This window comes from Littorina saxatilis, linkage group LG1 (genome assembly GCF_037325665.1).
Source record: "Littorina saxatilis isolate snail1 linkage group LG1, US_GU_Lsax_2.0, whole genome shotgun sequence".
Lineage (NCBI taxonomy): Eukaryota > Metazoa > Mollusca > Gastropoda > Littorinimorpha > Littorinidae > Littorina > Littorina saxatilis.
The window spans coordinates 15,219,839-15,247,554 of NC_090245.1; the positions used below are offsets into that span (position 1 = coordinate 15,219,839).

The 27,716-nt window shown below is 41.0% G+C and overlaps 1 protein-coding gene and 1 long non-coding RNA gene across 6 annotated transcripts in view; both read left to right on the plus strand.

The window, feature by feature from the left end:
* The first annotated feature begins 3,468 nt into the window (after positions 1 to 3,468).
* LOC138962726 (D-aspartate oxidase-like) overlaps positions 3,469 to 27,716 on the plus strand; it is a 32,396-nt gene continuing 8,148 nt past the window's right edge. The window contains exons 1-10 of one of the 5 annotated variants that reach the window (XM_070334676.1): positions 3,469 to 3,740; positions 7,617 to 7,680; positions 9,088 to 9,277; positions 11,369 to 11,486; positions 13,345 to 13,424; positions 14,269 to 14,334; positions 15,273 to 15,327; positions 18,232 to 18,333; positions 20,415 to 20,476; positions 21,343 to 21,460. In XM_070334676.1, coding sequence (XP_070190777.1) covers positions 9,093 to 9,277; positions 11,369 to 11,486; positions 13,345 to 13,424; positions 14,269 to 14,334; positions 15,273 to 15,327; positions 18,232 to 18,333; positions 20,415 to 20,476; positions 21,343 to 21,460 — 786 coding nt within the window. In that variant the 5' untranslated portion in view covers positions 3,469 to 3,740; positions 7,617 to 7,680; positions 9,088 to 9,092. The other 4 variants (XM_070334692.1, XM_070334659.1, XM_070334668.1 and 1 more) reach the window with 4 other exon arrangements.
* LOC138962769 (uncharacterized) lies at positions 23,140 to 26,530 on the plus strand. Its single transcript, XR_011454598.1, has 3 exons — positions 23,140 to 23,289; positions 24,215 to 24,317; positions 24,826 to 26,530. It is a non-coding gene; the product is annotated as an uncharacterized lncRNA (long non-coding RNA).

The window sequence follows — 27,716 nt, forward strand, 5'->3', positions numbered from 1 at the left end:
TGGACTGCAAAATGTATAAGACATTGCAGTTTATTATTATTATTATTATTATTAATATTAATCTTTTTTTAAATTTTTTATAAATGATGCGTTGGGTTTTTACGATACGGTAAGGGGAATTGACGACAAATACTATATATAGAATGCACTTTTCTCTAAAAGATGCGTTGTTTTTACTATGCGGCCAGGGAAATAGACAACAAATACTCTCCATACAATACAGTTTTCTATAAAGATGCGTTGTTTGTTCTATGCGGTAAGTTATAAGGAAAATAGACAACAAGTACTATACATACAATACAGTATTCTATAAAGATGCGTTGTTTGTTCTATGCGGTAAGCTATAAGGAAAATAGACAACAAGTACTATACATACAATACAGTTTTCTATAAAGATGGGTTGTTTGTTCTTTGCGGTAAGCTATAAGGAAAATAGACAACAAGTACTATACATACAATGCAGTTTTCTATAAAGATGCGTTGTTTGTTCTTTGCGGTAAGCTATAAGGAAAATAGACAACAAGTACTATACATACAATACAGTTTTCTATAAAGATGCGTTGTTTGTTCTTTGCGGTAAGCTAGAAGGAAAATAGACAACAAGTACTATACTTTCTTTCTTTCTTTCTTCATTTGGTGTTTAACGTCGTTTTCAACCATTCAAGGTTATATCGCGACGGGGAAAGGGGGGAGATGGGATAGGGGAAAGGGGGGAGATGGGATAGAGCCACTTGTTAATTGTTTCTTGTTCACAAAAGCACTAATCAAAAAATTGCTCCAGGGGCTTGCAACGTAGTACAATATATGACCTTACTGGGAGAATGCAAGTTTCCAGTACAAAGGACTTAACATTTCTTACATACTGCTTGACTAAAATCTTTACAAACATTGACTATATTCTATACAAGAAACACTTAACAAGGGTAAAAGGAGAAACAGAACCGTTAGTCGCCTCTTACGACATGCTGGGAAGCATCGGGTAAATTCTTTCTCGTCCCAACCAATATGGGACTCCCCCTAATCCGCGGGGGGTCAAGTACTATACATACAATGCAGTTTTCTATCAAAGATGCGTTGTTTGTACCATGCGGCAAGAGAAATAGACAACAAATACTATACATAATATTAATGCAATTTTCTCTAAACAGATGCGTTGTTGTTTTACTATATATAAGACACGGGATTGCTTGGTTGGTTCGTTGGTTGGTTGTTGGTGTTTTATTACCCCTTCAACGTATTTATTAATTATTTATCAATTCGGGACCGATTCAATTTTGTTTCCTTTCTCAGTTTACATGACGGTCTCCGTATTCAATTCAATTCAATTCAATTCAATTCAATAAAACGTTATTGTCTGCAACAAACAGATTTTTTTTTGTTGGTGCTCGTTATAACATCACATAAAAACAGACTCGCAGAACATATAGACACATAAAAGTAAACATCAATACACACATAACCCAAACCACACACATCCATACCTGCACCCTCACATACATTGAAACCATTAACGTTTAGGTCTATCACAATAAAGTGAAGAAGGTTTACGATATGGGAAATTGACAGAAAAAAATATACAGACAACGAAGTTATCTATACAGGATGCGATTCTGGTTTACAATACGACAATGAAAATAGTACTAAAACATCCTATTCCAAAATTATATTGAAATCTTTGTTCTGTATGAAGTTTTCTATAAAGGAGTCGTTGCTGTTTTACTTTGCGACAAGGAAAAAAACAAAAAAAACAACAATTTACATTTTTTTTTTATAAATACATTAATTGTATTGGAATGTTTGTTCTGTGTTGTCTCTGTGCATAGTTACACAAAAATGGGATTATGTTGTTCGTATTGTATTGTTTACAGTTACACAATGCAGTTTTCTATCAAGAGAAAATAAAGGTTCAGGATTGAAAACAGAATATTTGGAAGGGAGTAAAAAAGCTGTCACATCTCATTTACACCACATTGGACAGCGTTGAGGTGGAAGAAGAAAGATCAATAACAGAGCCTCGCTTTAACAGGCATCGATCGTCGGTTAGTAAGTTTACACAGAAAAGATTGCGGAAAACGTTCAAAAAGCTCAGTCTGCACTAAGGCTCTGACGGTCAGAAAACATATATTTTCACGTGGCGACTATCGCCTTAATGCCAAGAGCCCAACTAATTTTTTGTTTCAAATAAGCGAAGCCAAAGTAGAGCGCACAGCTCGGATTAATTGCGGTTTGTCTCTTTTCTGGTTTCTGTGTGCTTTCCTGTCCGGGTTTTTACTGCGTAATGCGAAGCCACACACACCGCACCCCATTGGGTCATCTGACATCTCAGTTACAATGTTTCGATAGAAGACGCGCAAAGTTAGTTTTAGCTTGGAGAGTAATGTATTTCTTCTGACTTAAATTCCACAAGTGTGCCAATGTTGGCTCTTGACGAATAAAATTCCGAAAGTTTAAACAAAACTTTCCGTGTAAAAGATTCGACTCATTCTCTTAGATCTGTCCAGACTAACATGGGATAAGAGCACCCTGTCACTGACTTGGACACATACAAAAAATCAACGAACTGCATGCGTTCTTTACTGAGTGGGAAGTATTGTTGTTGAATTAATTTCTTAACTGACACTGGTGTCAATTTGTGAAATAAATTCATCTAAAAATGCCCACTCTGTACAGAACTAGTCAGGATGTCGTTTTTGGCTCACGTAAGTGTAGCCTATGCGATCGTAACTTTGTCTGTCTGTGCGTGCGTATGTGCGTATGTGCGTGCGTGTGTATGTCTGTGGTAGAAACTTTAACATTTCGTCATTTGAAGACGTCACATTATGACGTAAGAGGGTTAGACGTCACGCGAAGGAATTACTGAAAGTCTCGGTCATTGTTATTTTGAGCGGGCCGAGACTAGTTGGCAGTCGTGTCCCTGTAAGTAGGCTACACATGCAGACAGACAGATCTAGATCTAGTGTCTCGCTTTCTTGCACAGTGTCACCTATGCTTACTGTGTGTGTGTGTGTGTGTGTGTGTGTGTGTGTGTGTGTGTGTGTGTGTGTGTGTGTGTGTGTGTGTGTGTGTGTGTGTGTGTGTGTGTGTGTGTGTGTGTGTGACGGAGTGATTGAGTTTGTGTTACTGTTTGTCGATTTCTTACGTGAGCCTTGAAGGCTTCGCCTCTTGTTTGGTATGTGCCCACGAGAAAGGTTCGTCTTGGGACATGCGTTAGACAAATCAATAAACTGCGAGCTTAGTCGATTTGTTGTTGTTGAATTAATGTCTTAACTGACACTGGTGTCCTCTTTGCACTGTTTAAGATGTGTTGTCTTTGCAAATATATGTATGTGGTTTTTAATGTAGATTGTATTCTCTTCGAACCACAGGAGCTTGTATCCAACCGCCGGTCGATCATTATTTACTCCTGCATGCTTATTATTTACTGCTGCATGCTTACCCTTACTACTTCTATTCACTGTAGTGAATAGTAGTACTAGTAGTAAGGAGACTGTAGGGAATAAGGAGTAAATAATTTTCGACCGACGATTGGAGACAAGCTCCTGTGCTTCGAACTGTCTAAGATGCTGTATTCCATCACAGATTAAATGGTTAAACGCTATACTTTTCCTGGATGTGGATTTTAACAGGCACTATTATCATTATCCCGTGGATAATCACACGTGTGATAGGAGCATTTCGGCAGTGTCATGCAATTTAAAACCTACATTGCAATCCACATAATAATGTAGACACAAACTAAGGTAAGCGAGAGGTCAAATGCAGGCCGTTACCTCAGATGGTGTGGAGCGGGAGGGTGCAGATAGACTCAGTGAACAACGATACCTTGAAATCCTTGCTTTGGAAACCTTGTCATATACTTTACGTCTATGATAACGAGTGTGCTTGCCTTAAAGGCATATGTACTCGATGACTATACACGCTAATTGCTTTACCAACAGCTGGAGACATGCTAAATTAAGTTCCCTGCAAAATAGTGTGGTCTAGGACCCCTTCAATGTTGAGATATGTTAATTTTCATTTTGATCTGGATCGTCCTATTTATAGATTTGGCAACACATGTAACGTTGATGCAAGGGAGCTAACACCGCGGCTTTGTTGACATCCTCACTTTTTCAGAGGCTAGAACAAGCTGTAATGCATGTATTATGGTCCGCGCATGGTGACATATCGTCATTATATGGTCTTATGGTGCGTTTGACATCGATTATGGGCAAACTACACTTTGTAAACACGGGAGCGCGTACATATGCCTTTAACTTCGACACTGTTCATAGCACAAAATGCGTTCACGACAGCGCTTCTAATAGCCCAAGCGCACGTATGTTCATGTTTATTTCGTATGGCTAAACTGAGTGTGCCAGTTTGCAACGTGTGATTAAATAGCCTAGGATTTGGAGACAGTAAACACCACAAGTTATTCAGAAGAAAAACCAGCAGATACGCTTGCTGAGTATAGTCATACAGTCTATGTTTGTGAAGGTAAGTAATCGTGACCTTTCTTTCGTGTTCGTGTTTCTTTGACGCTGGTTTAAGTGATGGTCAAAGTAAGTGTCCTAATCTACGAATGAATTCCTCTGTATCTATAGGTTAGTGTTTCTTAACTCTGTGTGTGTGTGTGTGTGTGTGTGTGTGTGTGTGTGTGTGTGTGTGTGTGTGTGTGTGTTGTGTGTGTCTGTGTGTTCTCTGCCTGTGTGTGTATGTGTGTGTGTGTGTGTGTGTGTGTGTGTCTGTGTGTTCTCTGCCTGTCTGTCGGTGTGTCTGCCATGTCCGTCTGTGCTCTGGCTGGCTGGATGTTTCCCTGTGTGTCTGTGTGTCTGTGTGTCTGTGTTTGTGCCTTAATTCTTCTCTTCGTTATTTGAACATACTTAGATGGTATGCCAAAGTGGCTGTCACTTTCGAGCTGGTACAAAACACTAGGCGACTGAAATGCTCTAGTCATCTTTTGTACTTTTCATGACTGTAGTGTGACTTATTTGAGACAGTTTCGCTCTCTGTCAGTAAAAGCATACGACGACAAAAAAGGTGGGTATTATCCGTGGTTATAAGATGTGAGCCAGATCAAACCAAGGTGTTTTGTATAGGCTATTCAGGCGTAAGCACTGACAGAATAGCATACATGTATGCATTTTATTCAGCTGCAGTCTTTGAGGTAACGACAGCTTGCAACAAGCGCATTTTACGTTTGTATTGCGAACAATTACCAGACGCGCTAGCGATTGTGTGTTGCTCTATAGCCTGACTCGCCTGAGCTCGCAGTTGGGTCGTTGTTTATTAGATCATGTGCTTGTGGTTATAGAGAAATTCACTGCTGAATACATTGATAACGTGGTTGCACCGTGCATTTACAAGGGCATACTAAACTGCATGTACGCAGGAAACCGGTCAGGTTGATCATTTTTACATTTAGTCAAGTTTTGACTAAATGTTTTAACATAGAGGGGGAATCGAGACGAGGGTCGAGGTGTATGTGTGTGTGTGTGTGTGTGTGTGTGTGTGTGGGTGTGTGTGTGTGTGTGTGTGTCTGTCTGTGTGTGTCTGTCTGTCTGTCTGTGCGTGTGTGTGTGTAGAGCGATTCAGAGTAAACTACTGGACCGATCTTTATGAAATTTTACATGAGAGTTCCTGGGTATGATATCCCCAGACTTTTTTTCTTTTTTTCGATAAATGTCTTTGATGACATCATATCCGGCTTTTTGTAAAAGTTGAGGCGGCACTGTCACACCTTCATTTTTCAATCAAATTGATTAAAATTTTGGCCAAGCAATCTTCGACGAAGGCCGGACTTCGGTATTGCATTTCAGCATGGAGGCTTAAAAATTAATTAATGGCTTTGGTCATTAAAAATCAGCAAACTGTAATTAAAATTAGTTTTTTATAAAACGATCCAAAATTACTTTTATTTTATTCTTTATCATGTTCTGATTCCAAAAACATATAGATATGTTATATTGGGATTAAAAACAAGCTCTGAAAATTAAAAATAATTATAAAAATTTTGATTAAAATTAAATTTCCGAAATCGTTTTAAAAACAATTTCATCTTATTTCTTGTCGGTTCCTGATTCAAAAAACATATAGATATGATATGTTTGGATTAAAAACACGCTCAGAAAGTTAAAACGAAGAGAGGCACAGTAAAGCGTGCTATGCAGCGCAGCGCAACCGCTACAGCGCTGAACAGGCTCGTCACTTTCACTGCCTTTTGCACTAGCGGCGGACTACGGTCATTGTGAAAAAATGCAGTGCGTTCAGTTTCATTCTGTGAGTTCCACAGCTTGACTAAATGTAGTAATTTCGCCTTACGCGACTTGTTGTTATGTTTCGTTGACGCTTTAGTGCTATATTAACATTGGCATTATCTAGTATTGTTCAAGTATCAGTGGCAATATTTTGTGTATTGCCGATAACAGCTAAATACACCAGCGTTTTTTTTTGCTTTGACGTGAAAGATTGCACGAGGCTTTGGAAGAGATTGAGGTTCCAAAAGAAGCGCCTTCAATGTGTACGCTCGACTGCGGGACGTTTTGAGTAAAATACACGTAAGCACAATATGTAGGATAAACAGAATACTACATGGCTTGCTGTGTCGTACTAGATTATTTTACACTCGTTGCTTTTTCAAATATTGAAAAGCTCGCTTTTGCTTACAGTTTAATATTTTAAGATGTAACTCGTGTAAATCTGGTACGACACACCAAACCAGGTAGTATTCTCTATGGAATACATGAGATGCCTTATGTACCTGGTGTTTTTTTTTTTAACAAGTTGGGAAGTTCCGTTTGTTCCTTTATTTCCTGCCGGCAATACAAAATCAAGGAAGTCTATGTGACGGGCGGGGATATAGCTCAGTTGGTAGCGCGCTGGATTTGTATTCAGTTGGCCGCTGTCAGCGTGAGTTCGATCCCAGGTTCGGCGGAAATTTATTTCACAGAGTCAACTTTGTGTGCAGACTCTCTTCGGTGTCCGAACCTCCCCCCGTGTACACTACATTGGGTGTGCACGTTAAAGATCCCACGATTGACAAAAGGGTCTTTCCTGGCAAAATTGCTTAGGGACAGTTAATAATTGTCTACCTATACCCGTGTGACTTGGAATAATAGGCCGTGAAAGGTAAATATGCGCCGAAATGGCTGCAATCTACTGGCCGTATAAAATTTCATCTCACACGGCATCACTGCAGAGCGCCTAGAACTGTACCCACGGAATATGCGCGATATAAGACTCATTGATTGATTGATTGATTGACAATTGATGATAACTTGCTAACTTGTTGTGCTCCGCAAGGTGCTGTGTTGTCGTGTGTGAGAGTATGAGTAAAACTGTCTTTCAACGCAACGAACAAGAAAATAGGAGTAGAAAGAAAGGGAGAGAGAAGAGACACCCCTTTCTGATGCAATAAACGTGTCTCCCCGTTCAACTGCTTGTTTCGTCGATTTTTAAATCGCTGCCAGTGGTTTGAGGATAGTTGTCCTCAAAAGTGTGCATTATAGTTATTTTGCACCAAACATCAATAAAAGCCATCTGAGAAGCAAACAAGAAGAAAAATATATGTTTGTTTTTTCTGTGATCCTCATGTGTCTTGTTGATTTTTTCCCGTCGTTCGAATGCATGTGCAGTCTCGTGACCACTACATATGAAGAATACTGACCTCTGAAGAAAACTCGTAGTCATCAGTTGAAGGTACGTTCAAAGCTATTATTATGGGCAAACCTTATGAAACAGTGTGCATGCAACAAGCTAAAGGAGAGATTATGAAGAGTAGCTGAGCTAATACACAAGAAAGAAATGCATTACAAGATAGGATGGCTTAAAATGCAAGTAGATTTGTCATTTGTTTTTGGTGAAAATAAAAAAGACAGATTGAGGCAAACCGGAGAGGCTTTGCAAAGATAAAACCTGGAGAAAAAACAACAACAACCAGAATCTTGGAAGAGATTTCATGAAAAGGAAAACCAAGGAAAAATACTTAATATGCAGCAGGCGTGTTTGCAAATATAATTGTTTAGTTTGCAGGGTCAGATTCAGGGCTGGGTCTAGTGTATGAGAGGAAAGGGCGTTCAGATTGATGCAGGGGTACATAGGCTGGCCAGGGGAGGGGGCGGGCGGAAGGGGGGACGGAAGGGGGGGGGGGGGGGTAGAGCGGTTCAGGCCTTGCTGCCGAGATGCTGATGAAATTTAGCATTTGAAATTGGCATTTTGCGTTTCTCCTTCTAGTCTTTACCATTGCTGAGAAAGGGGGGTGGGGGTTCTTCAGGAACCCAGGTCCCCCTACCCCCCCCCCCCCCCCTCCGGCCCCCAGCCCTGATGTTGAAGGACAGCTTGTCAAAATTCAAAGGTTTATTAAGTATGGCTGGCTATTGAACACATAGCGTTGTAATTCGTCCAGAATAACCTAACTCAAATTAATATACAGTTTTCTGTTACTGTGGAAGATCTCCCTTTGCGTTGTAATTCGTCCAGAATAACCTAACTGAAAATAATCTATAGTTTTCTGTTACTGTAGAAGATCTTCTTTGGTGTTGGGCGGGGAAGTAGCTCAGTTGGTAGCGCGCTGGCTTTGTATCCGGTTGGTCGCTATCAGCGTGAGTTCAGTCGAACCCCACGTTCGGCGAGAGATTTATTTCCCGGAGTCAACTTTCTGCAGACTCTTTTCGGTGTCCGAACACCCCCGTGTGCACACATGCGCACGAAAAAGATCCCAAGTTCACAGCGAAAGTCTCAGGGCTTGGAAAACACGAAGACACGCATGCATCATCTCTCGTCTCTGATTATCATGATCGTATTTCGATACTTTGACAAGACAAACCCAATGCTTGTGTGTCGAAGAAGACAGCCACAGCGGGATTGTTCTAGTCAAAGTATCACACCATATCCTCAGTGTATTACCAATACCTGTCCCAATATAGGCCAACTGGTCTAAGAGGACGTTAAACCCTAATAGTCTGGTGTTGTAATTCGTCAAAGATAACCTAACTCAAAATAATCGACAGTTTTCTGTTACGGTGGAAGATCTCCCTTAGTGTTGTAATTCGTCAAAGATAACCTAACTCAAAATAATCGACAGTTTTCTGTTACTGTGCACGGCAGGCGTCATGGCTTCCATCGGTGTTGTGGGCGCGGGAATCATGGGTCTGTCGGCTGCTGTGGCCATCCAGCAGCGACTTCCGGCCGCACACGTGACCATCATGGCGGAAAGCTTCACCGTCGACACCACGAGTGACGGAGCCGGTGGCCTTTTCGTGCCAAACGCCCCAGATACCGACGTCAGCCTTATCCGGTGAGCGTTTTGAAGCCACTTTGGTGCAAGTTTCTGTTACAATGTGAGCGTTTGAGCTATAATTATCTTTTGAATGATCCAAAGTTTTGAACCCGGTGAGCGTTTGATTAACCCATTTTGATACAAGGTTCTGATAAACGGTGAGCGATTAAACCCACATTGATTCAAGGATCACGCGGTGAGCGTTTGAACTCACTGTCTTTAAAACGATCCTAAGTTCTGAGCCCGATGAGCGTTTGAACCCACTTTGATCCCAGGTTCTGATACGCGGTGAGCGTTGAGACCCACTTTGATCCGAGGATCTGTTAGTGTTACCCAGTGAGCTGCAACGCAGTGAGCGTTCGATCAAACTTTGATCCCAAGGTTCTGTTTTCATCCTAATCTGATCCAAGGTTCTGTTACCCGGTGAGCGTTTGAACTGACTCTGATCCAAGGTTCTGTTACCCGGTGAGCGTTTGAACTGACTCTGATCCAAGATTCTGTTATCCGGTGAGCGTTTGAACTGACTCTGATCCAAGGTTCTGTTACCCGGTGAGCGTTTGAACTGACTCTGATCCAAGGTTCTGTTCCCCGGTGAGCGTTTGAACTGACTGATCCAAGGTTCTGTTACCCGGTAAGCGTTTGAACTGACTCTGATCCAAGGTTCTGTTCCCCGGTGAGCGTTTGAACTGACTCTGATCCAAGGTTCTGTTCCCCGGTGAGCGTTTGAACTGACTCTGATCCAAGGTTCTGTTCCCCGGTGAGCGTTTGAACTGACTGATCCAAGGTTCTGTTACCCGGTAAGCGTTTGAACTGACTCTGATCCAAGGTTCTATTACCCGGTGAGCGTTTGAACTGACTCTGATCCAAGGTTCTGTTCCCCGGTGAGCGTTTGAACTGACTCTGATCCAAGGTTCTGTTACCCGGTAAGCGTTTGAACTGACTCTGATCCAAGGTTCTATTACCCGGTGAGCGTTTGAACTGACTCTGATCCAAGGTTCTGTTCCCCGGTGAGCGTTTGAACTGACTGATCCAAGGTTCTGTTACCCGGTGAGCGTTTGAACGCACTCTGATCCAAGGTTCTGCTACCCGGTTAGCGTTTTAATTCACTTTGACCCAAAGTTATATTACCCGGTTAACGTTTTAATCCACTTTGACCCAAGGTTCTGATACGCGATGAACGTTTGAACCCACTTTGACCCAAGGTTCTGTTATGCGATGAACGTTTTAATTCACTCTGATCCAAGGTTCTGTTACCCGGTGAACGTTTGAACTGACTCTGATCCAAGGTTCTGTTACCCGGTAAGCGTTTGAACTGACTCTGATCCAAGGTTCTGTTACCCGGTGAGCGTTTGAATCCACTCTGATCCAAGGTTCTGTTACCCGGTGAGCGTTTGAATCCACTCTGATCCAAGGTTCTGTTACCCGGTGAGCGTTTGAATCCACTCTAATCCAAGGTTCTGTTACCCGGTTAACGTTTGAGTCCACTCTGATCCAAGGTTCTGTTACCCGGTTAACGTTTGAGCTCACTCTGATCCAAGGTTCTGTTACCCGGTTAACGTTTGAGCTCACTCTGATCCAAGGTTCTGTTACCCGGTTAACGTTTGAATCCACTCTGATCCAAGGTTCTGGTACCCGTTTAACGTTTGAGCTCACTCTGATCCAAGGTTCTGTTACCCAGTGAGCGTTTAGAGCTCCCTTTGATGTAAGGTTCTGTTACCCGGTTAACGTTTGAACTCACTTTCATCCAAGGTTCTGTTACCCGGCGAGCGTTTAAATTCACTCTGATCCAAGGTTCTGTTACCCGAATAGAGTTTGAATTCACTTTGACCAAAGGTACTGTTACCCGGTTAGCGTTTAAACCCACTTTTATACAAGGATCTGTTAAGCCTATTTTGGCGAAGGTGACTTGGCGAAGTCTACTTCAAGAAGCTCGCTGCACGAGGCTTTGACGGTGAATTTTCGTTAAGTCTTCGCGAAGTCACCTTCGTGCTCAATTGATAAAGGGCTTTATGCTTTGAGCGTTTGAAACCACTTTACGTTGATCCAAAGTTATAGTCCCTTTTAGTTGCCTCGTGGTGATGTTACATATTAATTTTATCTGTTGGCCAGCAAATGGGGAAAGGAGGGAGCGCGCCATTTCTTCAACCTGGCGTTTTCTGAAGACAGTAGTGAGGCCGGCGTATACCTCAGTCACGGCTATGAGCTGTCCACCAAGCCCCTGGAACAGGTCTGTCTCTGACTCTCTGGCCCCGCCTTTCTTTGTCTGTCTCTCTGTTTCTGTCGTGTGTGTGTGTGTGTGTGTGTGTGTGTGTGTGTGTGTGTGTGTGTGTGTGTGTGTGTGTGCATGTGTGAGAGAGAGAGGGAGAGGGAGAGCGAGAGAGAGGGACGTTGACACACACACCACACACACATCTCTCTCTCTCTCTCTCTCTCTCTCTCTCTCTCTCTCTTTCTGTCTCTGTCTCTCTGTCTCTGTCTCTCTCTCTCTATCTCTCTCTCTCTCTCTCTCTCTCTCTCTCTCTCTCTCTCTCTCTCTCTCTCTCTCTCTCTCCTGTTTTTACATTTAGTCAAGTTTTGACTAAATGTTTTAACATAGAGGGGGGAATCGAGACGAGGGTCGTGGTGTATGTGTGTGTGTGTGTGTGTGTGTGTGTGTCTGTCTGTCTGTCTGTCTGTGTGTGTGTGTAGAGCGATTCAGACTAAACTACTGGGCCGATCTTTATGAAATGTGACATGAGAGTTCCTGGGTATGATATCCCCGGACGTTTTTTTCATTTTTTCGATAAATACCTTTGATGACGTCATATCCGGCTTTTTGTAAAAGTTGAGGCGGCACTGTCACACCCTCATTTTTGAGTCACTTGAGAAAAAGTGACTCTATGTAATCGGTCAGTGTTAGTCTGTCCGACCTTTTTCAAGGTCACAGGTCAGCGTCAAAGGAAAAATTAGACATTTTATATCTTTGACAAAGTTCATCGGATGTGATTGAAACTTTGTAGGATTATTCTTTACATCAAAGTATTTACATCTGTAGCCTTTTACGAACGTTATCAGAAAAACAAGGGAGATAACTAGCCTTTTCTGTTCGGCAACACACAACTTAACGTTGGGCTTTTCTCGGAAACTATAAAAGTGACCGGGCTCAAATTTTATGTGAACGTGACTCATTGTGTTGTGAATAGCAATTTCTTCCTGTCCATCTGATGCCTCATATAATATTCAGAACTACGAAAGTGACTCGATCGAGCGTTTGCTCTTCTTGTTTAATTAAATTGATTGAAATTTTGGCAAAGCAATCTTCAACGAAGGCCGGGGTTTGGTATTGCATTTCAGCTTGGTGGCTTAAAAATTAATAAATGAGTTTGGTCATTAAAAATCGGAAACTTGTAATTAAAATTATTTTTTATTAAACGATCCAAAAACAATTTCATCTTATTTTTCGTCATTTTCTGATTCCAAAAACATATACATATGTTATATTTGGATTAAAAACAAGCTTTGAAAATTAAAAATATAAAAATTATGATCAAAATTACATTTCCGAAATCGTTTTAAAAACTATTTCATCTTATTCCTTGTCGGTTCTTGATTCCAAAAACATATAGATATGATATGTTTGGATTAAAAACACGCTCAGAAAGTTAAAACGAAGAGAGGTACAGTAAAGCGTGCTATGAAGCACAGCGCAATCGCTACCGCGCCAAACAGGCTCGTCACTTTCACTGCTTTTGCACTAGCGGCGGACTACGTTCAGTTTCATTCTGTGAGTTCCACAGCTTGACTAAATGTAGTAATTTCGCCTTACGCGACTTGTTCTTTCTAAAGTGTTTTGCTTCCTATTACGTGCATGACCGATTTGAATTGCTTTTGTTGTTTTATTATTGCCAATGGTATTTCCTTCTTTACAAAAAAAAAAGTTTTGAGATGAAGGTATTACCTTTCGCAACGCTAAATGGCGTAATTGAATTCATTCAAAAATATAACTGCTGAAATGCCTGACCGTTACCTTCTTGCATCAGATGCTGTTGGTAGTGAGAACTTTAACGATAATTGCATTTTCCCTGCACAACCTGTCTGTTTGTTAGTTGCCAATAGAACTGGAGTTCGCCCTATCTCACAGACGATTGAACCCCGAGGAACTGAAAAGGTTTCAACCCTACTATAAGTGAGTGTATGTTGTGTTTATTATTATGAATAACATTTTGTGTGTGCTTTTGATTTTTGCTCTTGAAATTGAGAATCATAACAATAATGCAGTTTACATACAACAAGAGGCGAAGCCTTCAAGGCTCACGTAAGAAATCGACAAACAGTAACACAAACTCAATCACTCCGTCACACATACACACACACACAGTAAGCATGATAGGTGACACTGTGCAAGAAAGCGAGACACTAGATCTAGATCTGTCTGTCTGCATGTAGCCTACTTACAGGGACACGACTGCCAACTAGTCTCGGCCCGCTCAAAATAACAATGACCGAGACTTTCAGTAATTCCTTCGCGTGACGTCTAACCCTCTTACGTCATAATGTGACGTCTTCAAATGACGAAATGTTAAAGTTTCTACCACAGACATACACACGCACACACACACACACACACACACACGCACGCACAGACAGACAAAGTTAGCATCGCATAGGCTACACTTACGTGAGCCAAAAACTCATGTGTTTTGCAAGGTCCATAACACTGGAGTTTGCCCGGAAAATGAACCAGGAAGGACTGAACAACTGTTTGGGATTAAGTCCAAATTCCCGTCTATTTCAACATTTTATTGCGGAATAACATTCGTTCTATTATGGCGCTGTGTGTATTCGGAAATTGAGTCAATAACGTGGATAGGAGCATGCTGCGTTTGAACTCGTAGCGATAGCGGTAAATTGCAGTGTGCACGAAGTTGCACAGCTGGATATTGGTTCGGCATAGACTGTTATTCGGCGTAAGATGTACACTTTGGACAATTCCCTGCATGCGTATACATATATGAATACACTGATTGCAGGGATGGCTTTCACTTCACGACAGTCATTGTGGAAGGTCGCAAGTACTTACCGTGGATTACAGCGAGGTAAATGACATATAAACAGGAATAATTACGTTTATATCATTATGAGAGGAAGATTGTGTCGGAGTGCACGATGGTATACATCATTTCACTTCTTTTTCAGAGGATTGTATTATTTATTACGATGTTTAATCTAATGTTTATTTTTGTATATTTGTGTGCACTATCCTTTTTGTAATTGTGAGGTAGCCTATACGGGCCTAAAGGCAAATTTCTGTCCCCATAAAGACAGACAATAAAGTATTTGTTCTTGTTCTTGTTCTTACATTATCATACATGTATAAATATAAATGTTGTTGGAGTGTGGGGGGGGAGTTGGTTGCTGCTTTTATTAAACGAAAACACTTTTCAAACCACTTTTGATTTACTTAATTGAGTCCAACATTTTGCATAAAAATCAATAAAGTCACTGACAAGAGCCGAAGGGAAAAAACTAAAAGTACCAGCAAATACAACAAAACGTCGGCCTGACAATGGTTCCGAATAAAGATGGGAAAAGAATAAATGAATGAATGGATGAATGGATGGATGAATGAATTAATTAACTAGGAAAGAATGAATGAATGAATGACTGATAAATGAATGAATGAATGATGAAAGAATGAAAGAAAGAATGAATGAATGAATGAATGAATGAATGAATGAATTAACTAGTAAAGAATGAATGAATGATGAATGAATGAATGAACGAACGAACGAATGAATGAATGAATGAATTAAGGAAGAAATGAACGACTAAATGGAGGAATGAACGAACGAACGAACGATTAATGAACGAATGAATTGAGGAAGAAATGAACGACTGAATGGATGAATGAATGAATCACAGATAGATTGATGGATCGGTGACTAAATCTCTGCATGAAACAACCAAGCAAGTAGGCAAGCATGCAAAGAAGAAAGAAAGGCTCCCTTGGTAACGTTGTTCGTTCATTTTCCAGGTTCCGAGAAAAAGGTGGACACATGGAGAATCGTCGGGTACAAAGCTTTGATGAGGTGAGGTACAAGATTGGAGATGTTTGTCCATTTGAGGCAGATTACCCGCTATTACGAGCTAGTCGTGTGACAGAGAGTTTTCTTGCACACGAGACTGTAGATGTTTCACGACGGCTTTAGCCGGAGTGAAACAGCAGCAGTCGAGTGTGCAAGAACACTCTCTGTCACACGACTAGCTCGTAATGGCGATTATGTCTCACAGCTTCAACAGAGGAGAGAACAAACACGTTTTGCGTACTCACGCTTAATAAACCTAAACACAGGAGCAGCCATTGTGGAGAGATCTACTTTTTGACGAAAGTGAACGAACAACTATGAATGACGTCTCGGTATATGTGAATGACGTCACAGTCATCGTCACAGTCTGTATATTTTGAAGCATTCCATTCTTCATGACGTCTTTCTGTGTCTGCATCCGCAAAATGTTTGTTCTTTCCGGGGTCTTTGTCATCTATGTTCAGAACTCTGTCCTTCTAGTTTCAGACTAACAGGCCTCCTGAGCGAGCCACTTTCCAAGGGAAGCTAAACTCGCGTATGGAAACAGTACTATAGTCTGGGATGCCGTTTTCAGTATTCTCAGCGTTGAAGAATTTGTAAAGAGAAGACACGACAACAGCAGGAGAAATAAAAGTCGTGTGTGCATTTTGGGGCTTTTGGAGGGACGATTTCGAGTTTGAATCCGTTCTTGCACATGCTCCAAAGCGTGTAACATACAATCTTGCACACGTTTGCTTTAGTAGTGGCAAAGAAGGAAAGCGTGTGACATACGCAGATGTTGAGCAATAATAATAGCACTAATGTTTTAATATCATGATGAAAAGAATGATTTCTTCTTGCATTGTTCTTATTTGCCATAAAATAAGAAAAAAAATAGGGACAAAAATGCGTCTGTGATGCGAGTCACAAGCAAGGGACACACGTATGACGTCAGAGATACGACTGCGCTTGCTATTACAGTCTTTCAGTCTTAGCTAGATGTCATTGGCCATTTATTCACCCGCAGCCTTTACATGTCGATATTAAGATTTGAGAGAACAAATGTTGATTTGTTTTCACATTAACTTTTCCGTGTCGTGACTGTTTTGTGTGTGTGTGTGTGTGTGTGTGTGTGTGTGTGTGTGTGTGTGTGTGTGTGTGTGTGTGTGTGTGTGTGTGTGTGTTTCTCCAAATACGGTAGTAGACTACGGTAGTAGACTATGGTCGGAAATAACGCTATCGGGGCTTTCATTTGCCAATCGCCGTTGATATGCGGACTCAAGCTCCTAAATTTGCAAATTGAAATTAGTCGTGCCAGACCGTTCGCTGTGTTTATTATACACTCAATCAATAACTTTGCCTTGCAACGCCAAATCGGAATCTCCGTAACGGCTGGCTTGCTTAAAGCCCCAGTATGTCTCAAATGGTTTACAAAACGATTTAAATCTTCCAATGAAAAAAGCAGTTCGAACCTTATGGAACACACTTGCAATAGCATTTACTAGCATTACATGAAACAGTTCGTTTGAATTGCTATTTAGCTCGCGTAAACCACACACCAGATTTCGTGGTTTATCTAACCCCGGAGCCATCGTGAACCCGTGTGATCCACTTTTCTTTTTTTCACAATTTAGTCGTCAGTTTGTGATTTCAATGCGACTGGCTGTATCTGCAAAAGCACGATATTGTGTACCTCTGATTCTAAAACGCAACAAACGGCTGCGAGTCGCACGAATTTGTCGGCGGCGGCTGGCTTCAAAGAAAGCGCGAGCGCTATGCAGAAACATCGTCTGCTTTGAGACACGACCTTTCGTGACCCTGCTTCCGGGCTATCTTTTTTAAAACTTTCAAAACTTCGAATTGTACTAATCTTGTCTTGATGAAAAAAGAAATCTTTTATGATTTAAGAATGTTTGTGCTACAAGCTGTCAATTTATTATTTAGATTTTAAAAGTTAGTTCTAGCGCCAAAACGAGGCGCCTGATAGTCCACGAAAATAAATTCTTTGAAAATGTCTCACTCTCGACGGAAAGCAGCCAGGATGTTCCCGTTCGGTGAGCGTTCAAATGGAAGGGTGTTTGTACTGTGTGTAAAAGCCTGACAGTATCTGTGATGGTTTACGGGAGGCTTACTGTGCCTTTAAGCCCGAAGTCGATTTCGCGAAATCTTTTTACCGAAAAAAATCACTGCCAAAGCTTTGTGTAGCAAGGTTCATGAAGTAGACTTCGCGAAGTCGATTTCGTCCAATTGATGTGTGGCTTTAAACCAACGAGGGTCTTGCAAAGCACACAGCTACTGTCTCAAGCACTTGGCTTGCTCTTGTGTTTTTGTGTTTGCAATGTACATCAAAGACATAATCTTTAAAACGAGACGCTATGACTTTTTTTGTACACCTTTAAAAAAAATGTATTACTAAACGCCATCAGGTTCTCTTCAGAATCATACTTCATAGTTGATCAGTTGTGAATGATCAAGCATAAGTCGATATATTGGGTGTTTAGGAATGCATGTTTTTTTTAGCATTAACGCCCCAGAATGATGTGCATGGCAGCCTTAAACAAGTATTTTATTTATTTATTTATTTTATTTACGAGGATTTATATCGCGCACGTATCTCACCACACAAGGCGACTCAAGGCGCATGTTACCGTATACACAATATATCACGCATTCACATCGGCCAGTAGATCGACTGCCTTTAGGCGCTGCATCCACCTTTCACGGCCTATTATTCCAGGTCACACGGGTATTTTGGAGGACATTTTTATCTACGCCTATACAATTTTGCCAGGAAAGACCCTTTTGTCAATCGTGGGATCTTTAACGTGCATACCCCAGCGCCCAATGTAGTGTACACGAAGTATTTTTTTTTTAAACTATCACAAGCACTGTTGATCAATCTGACGCTGTTTTCTATTGCTCGTGCAGCTGTGTGGACGTTTCGATGTAGTGGTCAACTGCTCTGGACTGGGCAGCATCAAGCTGGTCCCTGACCCTCTGCTCAAACCCTTGAGAGGACAAGTTATTCGAGTAAGTAAAAAATCCATCATTAAAAAAAAAAAAAAAAAAAAAAAAAAAAAAATGTATACAGATATGATTGAGGCAGGCGCATGGTGTGTCAAGACAATGAAGCGGTTTCATACACTGTTTGGTGTCAGAAACCCGAACTTCCTACAGTATTTGACGTTGGAACACGGTGGCTAAAGCCTGTCCTTATATTGAGCCCGAAGTAGACTAAGCGAAGACTACGCGAAGTCTTTTTACTGAGAACTCAGTGCTAAAGCTCCGTGCGGCCAGCATCGCGAAGTAAACTTCGCGTAGTCGACTTCGCCCAGTTAAGGACAGGCTTTAAGTTCGTCTGCTACTCAATACGACGGAAGACAATTTTCTTTGCGATACTATAACATGATAAGAACACAAAAGTATCTGCTTTTACCACCACAGCAGTACAACGGCATAACTGTGTACTTGATTTTATTCCAAACAAAAGAAACTGCTATGAAGTGTTAGTAGAATTGAATGATTTTCACAGAACTTTACAACCGCGCATTATAATCACTCACCTGCGCAGGGAGACTGGCAGAGTGATTAAGATTCGATAAAACTGAAGATTAACAGCTATTGTGTTTTCAGCGTAAGAATAGGGTCCGATATTTAGACGAGACAAGTATAATGCCGACGAGTCGAAGACGAGTCGCATTATACTTGTTCGAGTCTAAATATCGGACCCTATTGCTACGCTGAAAATACAATAGCGATTATATAGCTGTTCTGACCTTGATTTGTTGTTCCAAACTTACAAAATGACAGTTTTTGCGTCGATGCGTTGATCTCAGGTTTTGATAGCAGACGCCGTTTCTTATGCGCATTAGTTTTTCGCAGGCGCCACACTGACTTTGGAAAAAAAACTCGATTTGACAACACAGCTGTTAAACAGCTTTTTATTAGTTCATTCGTATACAACAAAAACAAGTTTAATATTTGAGTTTTTTTAAAATTTTGAACAAGACTACTTATGAAGAAGACCAAAACACAACATCAACGGAAAACTAGAAACAACTGAAGAACTAGGATGCAACAAGGGGAGGAGAAGAGAACACGCGGCTAATCCGTACAACGCGAGCAGACGGCAGCGAAGTTTTCAGTTTGGGTGAATCACTGAATGGCATTTATACTTGTCTCGTCATGAAGCGAATTGTTCAACCTCAGTTATAAACGACTACATGAATGTTAGTGCCATGGGTTGTACATCAATACTTCAGAGGGGAAGTGGGGTATTTAGTGTGGAGTTACGAGATAAGAAAGTCGACCATTTTTGCCAATACAGTGCTTTTGGATATTGGCAAAAATGGCCGACTTCCGTAGCATTATGCTTTGATGATCGGAAGAGACCATCCAATCACAGCTCCCGAATTCCCCCACGTGCCCATAATAGCTATTATAGGGAAATAAAAAGGTTGCGTACACACCTCGTCTCTGTGAATATTAAAAATAATGGTCTCAGTTCGCGGTCATGAAAAAGATCGCCGAAGCTCGCATTGTTCATGAGCCGCAAACTTCGACCATTATTTTAAATATCCACTGAGACTCGGCATGTAGCCTCTACTATACGTCTGTAACATTTCCTGCCACGTTACTTTCAGTTTTCGATCATAAGTGCATTATTTTGATGCACTTCTCATAGCACGCACGCAAAAGTACAAAGATCCATATTTGTTTGTTTGTTTGTTTGTTTGTTTGTTTGTTTCTTTCTTTCTTGTTTGTCTGTGGGTTTTTTTTTCTTCCTTTCTTTCTATCTTTCTTTTGTGTTTGTTTTGTGTTTGTTAAATGTGGGTTTTTTGTATGCACTGTAAACGTTTGGCTTTGTAACTTTCGGAAGGGGGGGACTATTGAAAGAGGTAATATGTTGTGTTTGTTTGCTTGTTGGTTTTAGATGTTTGTTTGATTTTTAAATTGAATTTGGCACAGTGTGGTTTGAGCTCAGAAGATATTTTTGTGGAGAGGGAAACTTTGGTTACGAAGAAACTTTTCGCGAAGAGTGCTGTGTGTACAGAAATGCTAGTAATTCCAAATGACTGCATTCATTTATATGTATTGAATTTCCTGTGCAGGTACATGCACCATGGATAAAGTTCTTCGTCCGCACAGACAATAATGTCTACATTCTGCCTTCGTAAGTGGACCGTGTGTAATGCGCGTGTGCTTGAGACAAACAGACAGACAGACAGACAGACTGCTGATAGACAAAGAGTTTGCCGTTTAGCTTTTATGCGGTTTGGGTGGTCTGTGTGTCTGGCTGTTAATGTGTTTGGATTATGTTTGTCTGCCTCTGCTGTTTCGGGTAGCCAAACAGTCATCCTTCTATTGGTTGATTGGTAGATTTCTTTACTCCTTTATTGATTTATTTATTCATTCTTGCAATCATGCATTCGTTTAATGATTAAATTTGTTCATGCTCATTTGGACCTTAATTAGGTCTGAAAATGTCGCTGTCGGCGGGACCAGAGAGGCAGATGAGTATGACGTCACACCAAATCCTGACGTCAGTAAACAAGTTTTTGACAGGGTCCTGGCCAGAATCCCGGCTATTAAAGTGAGTCATTCGTTTGTTTGATTGATTGTTCAACCGTTTAAACATTCAGTCGCTTATTTTAAAGGCATATGTACGCGCTCCCGTGTTTACAAAGTGTAGTTTGCCCATAATCGATGTCAAACGCACCATAAGACCATATAATGACGATATGTCACCATGCGCGGACCATAATACATGCATTACAGCTTGTTCTAGCCTCTGAAAAAGTGAGGATGTCAACAAAGCCGCGGTGTTAGCTCCCTTACATCAACGTTACATGTGTTGCCAAATCTATAAATAGGACGATCCAGATCAAAATGAAAATTAACATATCTCAACATTGAAGGGGTCCTAGACCAAAATATTTTGCAGGGAACTTAATTTAGCATGTCTCCAGCTGTTGGTAAAGCAATTAGCGTGTATAGTCATCGAGTACATATGCCTTTAAATTCCTTTGCGGACTCTAGATCTGAAAATGTTGCTATCGGATCTACCAAAGAAGCGGACGAGTGTGACGTCACACCAAACCCTGACGTCAGCAAACAATTGTTTGAGAGAGCCCTCGCCAGGGTGCGTGCTATTAAAGTAAGTATGATATTAAAAGGAGCACCATAGAATCACTTTGTTTGTTTGTGTTGGGGGGTGTTTTTGTGTGTGGGTGTTTTTGTGTGTGGGTTTTTTGTGTGTGGGGTTATTGTGTGTGGGGTTTTTGTGTGTGGGTTTTTTGTGTGCTTTTGATACATCTTCAAGTTTGCCTTTTCAGGTTACCAGAAGACAGTGTGAATTGGTTTTCAGGAGCAGTTTGAATTAGTCTCGAGGCAAAGATCATCACTTTGGGTTGTCTTTTTTTTTTTAAATCCCCACCTTTTGGGGAATCACTACTTTAAGTTTGTATAGCTTGTTGTTGATTCCTAAATTGTGTGATAATTATGCAACAAATAAGTGCATGGATGAGTTGGTGGGAATAATACTAGTCTAATCCTGTATGCTATAGTCACATAATTATTTGTTGACTCACTGCATCAGCTCATGCTGTGTCCACCGACCCATGTGCACTCTGATTCTTGGAATTTTGAAATACAGACTTTTTAATTATTTTAAGAAAAAGGGCGTAGGAGGGTCGTAGTTGACGACGGAGGTGGGAAGGGGGAGAGTGGTGTAAGAGGGGAGGTGGTGGTGGTGGGGGGGATGGAGAGAGGGGGGTAATCGATAATTAACTAGGGATAAAAATGTCAAGTCTCCACAGGACAGCCAGACGTTTTAGCTGGAAAGCATGAAATTAGTGAATATCTGGCGGAATGGGACTGGAATTAAGCTCGCCAGCTCCCAATTCAGCCCGCGGGGTAATTTAGGTTAGCAAAGTGGATATAAAGGTTAAGAGGAGATGACGGAAGGGGGGAGGGGGGGTTTGGGAGGTGTGTAAGAATAGGTGTATATGTGTGTGTGTGTGTGTGTGTGTGTGTGTGTGCGGCGGAGGGAGGCAGTTTTTGCTCGGAGCATGTCGCTGAACCGAGACCCGTGTATCCTTGGCATTCGATGTCAGTAATCCCACACGTTTTGGGCTTATTTTTGTGGGCCACAAACGCGAAATGTGCCTCACAAATTTTTGGGCTTATTTTTGTGGGGCACATTTTGGTTTTGTGGGCCACAAACTGTATTTGTGGAGCATAAAATAAGGGGCACAAATTAAGCTTCATAAAAAATAAGGACAAATATTTGTGGGGCTTAAACAGTGTTTTTGGCCAAAAAAATGTTTTGGGCTCTTTTTTTTCCTCCTTATTTTGGACGTTGAGCGTGGTTTTCAGACCTACTGCGTTTCGGTTTTTAGTTCAGTAATGGCGGTCGATGTTTGGACAGAATCTCCAATGGCAATGGTGTTTGCTAATGCGAGAGAATTGGGACGGGCGAACCTTTGCATACTAACCAGAGGTAAGTTTCCATGTTTCGTTTCATAACTGAGAGTGGGTTTATGGTAGTATGTGTTGCAACAGGTGTCATTTCGACTCACTCGAGTCACTGTCAGTGTCACTGTGACTGTCAGTCCACAGGCGCAAGGTATCGTTCACTGAACCAACACGTAGTTGCTCTGTACAGGGATTTTCTCATTAATTTGAAGAAGAAGATTACCACTACCACGTTTTTGCAACCTCTTTTCAAGGTGCATGATCATAATATTTTATAAATTCTTTTTGTTTTTAAAGATTGAGTCTAACTTGAAATACTCAAATAGGTAACCTTCTGATCGGCAGTTCCCAATTATTTTACTTGCAGGTTGGCATCAATCAGAAGAGAGCTAGAGCTAGTATGTTCAACTTCAAGGTCTCCTCTCAGCTGAAAAAGCCAACCGATTGCTGCATGATCTTGAGGCTGTCACTGACAGAAGTAAAATATTTGATGCCACTGCCGCAAATCAGGTAAGAGTAAGGCGAAGAGGTTTTATTATACAACTGTCAGTGTTATGATGTACAGTGTGTTTTTTCCTTCCCCTCCCTTACATTCTCAAGTTCTGGTCAGAATAACTCATATGGAGGTGTGTGTGTGACTGTGAGCAAGACTGGAAGAGTGTTTTCATTTTATTTTTATAATTCATGTTCAGGGATAATAATAAAATAATGAACACCTTCTGACTTAGAGTCCAAACCACAGAACTGCTCGAACCTCTTAGCTTTATTTCACCAGTAAGATGATCATGCAGTTCCTCCAGTATTAGAATCATTTTTAATACTAGAAGCGCATGACTTTCAGTGTGTACCTTTAAGTTTAATAAAGTACAATGTATTGCTGTAAACAGTCACTCACTCACTCACTGTCAGGATATATCTCATTCTCAGTGAAACTGTGTGTCAAGTTCTATTATTTTTTTCCTTTGTGCTCTACACACATGCATACATGTTATACATACATATATATATATACATGTTATGTAATATGCATGTATATATATATATGCACACATCAACTTGTCTACATTGTATGTCTGTCACTCTATCAGTCTATGTGAACAGATTCAGTTCACTGATTCAGTCAAAACTTCACTAAATGTAAAAGGACTTATAAAATTTTATATTCTAGAAAGATATCAATGCCACTGTCCACAGTATCATAAGAATCAAGCGTTAATGTTGGTTTGGTCGTCTGTTGTCGTTTTTTGTTGTTGTTGTTTTATGGGGGAGGGTGCAGTGTGTAAATTCATCTGGTTCTGTGGACAGTGTGTTTGTTGTTCCTCCACATAGCTAAATATTATACTGCATGTAGCTCCTAGTACTACTTGTCCTGTCAACTAACTGTTTTAAATTTGTTGCTCAGAGGAATGTTACTTCAGCCAATATTATATTACAGGTTGGCATCGATCCGGCACAGTGGAAGAAGCAGATTGATTCCTTCATGATCGGGAGGCTGTCAAGACTCAAATGGGAAATATTTCATGCTAATGGCAATTCAGGTAAGAGTTCTGCTACATGATCATATTGTGTTTTATCCTCCCTCTCAGTCTCAAGTTCTGGTTACATTCTGACTGTTGGTGTGTGTTTGTGTGTGAGAACCGAAGTGTGTTTGTGTGTGTGTGTGTGTGTGTGTGTGTGTGTGTGTGTGTGTGTGTTTGATTTCCCCTGGCCAGTCAGGAGAGCTGCCAGACATTAATAGTAATAATACCTGCAGATTTTTCTAGCCCTGCAGATTGATGTTACAGACCTTTGCTTTGCTTTTTGAATTTGATAGCAAGCGCTGACAGGGAATGTGTCTTCTATATTTCATATTAAAAAGTAGGCATTGGAACTTGTCTATCAGGGAATTAGAATGTTTACGCTCTTGGCATTTATGTGGGTTTAGTGTGTGTGTGTGTGTGTGTGTGTGTCAGTTACAAACACAATTTACTCCTTACTCATACTTAAAACTTGTTCTTGTCATTGTGTTTGAATTTAAGATCAGTTCCTTTGTCATTCATTTGTCAGTAGGGACAGAAGATGACGAAGACCTGGCCAGTGAATGTGGATGAAAAGCAGTGCTATCCAGGTCCAGCTGTGATCGATGGGGAAACTACAGCAACAGCGGCAGTAAATGTCCACTCAGTATTGGTTGTACTGAGCTTTACAACTTGTTGCTATTGTAAATTTGTGTCAATGTTTTAAAGGCCCACTACGCCTCATTTAAAAAGTTGTCCTCACCTTTAACATGGGATAAGACCATCCCTCCACTTGGTCACAGACCAAAAATCAACACTTTGACTGCTTTCTGTAGTGAGGTAGATGTTTTGGTGGTTGCGGTGAATTTATTTTTTCTTTCGAAGAAGCTGTACCTGAATGTATTCTTTAAAAAGATACCACTCTGCATAGAGAGCCTTGAGGCAGTTCATTTTTGGTATGCAACTATTAGTGCCCGTATGGTCTTATTTCATTTAAAAGCCTCGGGGATGTCGTCAGGCGTCCGACATAGACGGATTGAAAGGCTCAGATGTCTGATTCACATAGCCGCATGGCGGTCAGATGTGATCATGTCCTATCGTTTTGAACTGAGCGCTGTCATTGTCCTATAAGAACTCTATTCCTTCGGACAGCGCACTATTCTATATTTTTCTCTCAAGATACACATTTTCAAAAAGCGACCGAGCACTCTCGCGTATTTGTGCACTGAAGTTGTGCAGTGCGGATCTTGTGTTTTCGGGAATTCCAAACCGTTTGTGATATGGGCTGTTTGGGCACACCTGTCTGCAGCACATTAAAGTTAGGAGTACGGGAGACAACTCCAACTGACCATAAGTCTTGCATCTGGTTTCAGTTCAAGACATTTTGACGAAGCGCATTGAATTATGCCACCGAAATAAAACTAAGGCCTGTCCACTTACAAAAATTGCTCGGTCAAAGTACAGTAAATCTTACATTTTGTTAAGGAAATGTGCGGCAGTAAAATTGAATTTGGAGAATACATGGAATAACCTGGTTTTCTGGGAAGTGACATAAAAATAAATAGAACAATTGTGAATACTTCTTCTTCTTCTTCTGTGTTTGTGGGCTGAAACTCCCACGTACACTCATGTTTTTGTACGAGTGGATTTTTACCTGTATGACCGTTTTTACCCCGCCATTTAGGCAGCCATACGCCGCTTTCGGAGGATTGTGAATACTGATCGACATAGAGTGCCGTTGCTATGGAAACAGTCGTTACATTGGATTTCTAGGAAACAGTTTAACAGCGACATAATACATCAGAAATTCCTAATATTTGGCACAAAGATGCACATGTATCATATCAACAATCATATAGAACGATTTTTTTACAACAGACTACAGTTGAATTTTAATATCTTTTGTCATAAGAATGAACGAATTTCTCACTGCATATTCATTACAATACCCCCCGCGGGTTAGGGGGAGTCCCATATTGGTTGGGACGAGAAAGAATTTACCTGATGCCACCCAGCATGTCGTAAGAGGCGACTAACGGTTCTGTTTCTCCTTTTACCCTTGTTAAGTGTTTCTTGTATAGAATATAGTCAATGTTTGTCAGGGCCGGACTACCGGGGGGGTTATGGGGGTTGCGCAACCCCCCCCCTAGCCTAAACATGTACCTTACTTATTTAATTTTTTTTTTATTATTGCTTATTTTATGCCGTTTCATGCAAGGAGCGACCATTTTCCTATCTCAGAATATGACCTACCCGTCAGCTTCAGGGGGCTTCGCCCCCTGACCCCCACAACGAGGGGGGGAGGGGGGGTGGGTTCTAGGGTTTCCGGACCCCCCCAGCCAAAAAATAAAAATATTGAATGAGGTATGCATTTCTTTATTTTACATTGAGTTTCAATTTTTGGGGTATTAATCAGTGACAAAATCTGCTGCTTGAAACTGGTAATGATCATCCTCAGAATGCACCAGATTGCACCATTTTGCATCCTTTTTTTCAAAATTTTCCGGGGGGGCATGCCCCCGGACCCCCCTAGCAAGCTAGGCGCTTTGCGCCGTCGGCTCGGCGCTTCGCGCCTTCACACCCATACTTCACAATATACTTTTGAAAAAAACCAGTCATAAAATGAACTGATCCGCCTCTGCCGCCAGGGGGGACATCCCCCTGGGCCACCACTGGCAACCCCCCCCCTCCTCTTCGCCTAGTCCGGCCCTGTTTGTAAAGATTTTAGTCAAGCAGTATGTAAGAAATGTTAAGTTTTTTGTACTGGAAACTTGCATTCTCCCAGTAAGGTCATATATTGTACTACGTTGCAAGCCCCTGGAGCAATTTTTTGATTGGTGCTTTTGTGAACAAGAAACAATTAACAAGTGGCTCTATCCCATCTCCCCCCTTTCCCCTATCCCATCTCCCCCCTTTCCCCGTCGCGATATAACCTTGAATGGTTGAAAACGACGTTAAACACCAAATAAAGAAAGAAAGATTCATTACAATAATTAATTTAAATTCAACTGTAGTTGTTTAAAAAAACAAACACGTTCTATATGATTGTAGATATAATACATGTGTATCCTTGTGCCAAATATTATGAATTTCTGATGTATGATGTTGCTGTAAAGCCGTTTTCTAGAAATCCCATTTGACGCTGTAAATGCCAGTTTTCATCGCAACAGCCGTCAATATCCATCCACAATGTTTTCATTCATTTTAATAAGTCACTTCAATAACTACCCAGAAAACTAAGTTATTCCTTGACTGTATTCTTCAAGTTTAAGTTTGGTAATTTTACTGCCGCACATTGCCTTAAATCATAAATAAAGGGTTCCAGTAACATACCTTTCTTCTTTATTGATTATGAACTTTGGAAGATTAGATGTTGGATCTGTTTTTAAAAAATATTTCCTTGATGTGTTGTACTAAGATCAACCGTCTGCTTGGACATAT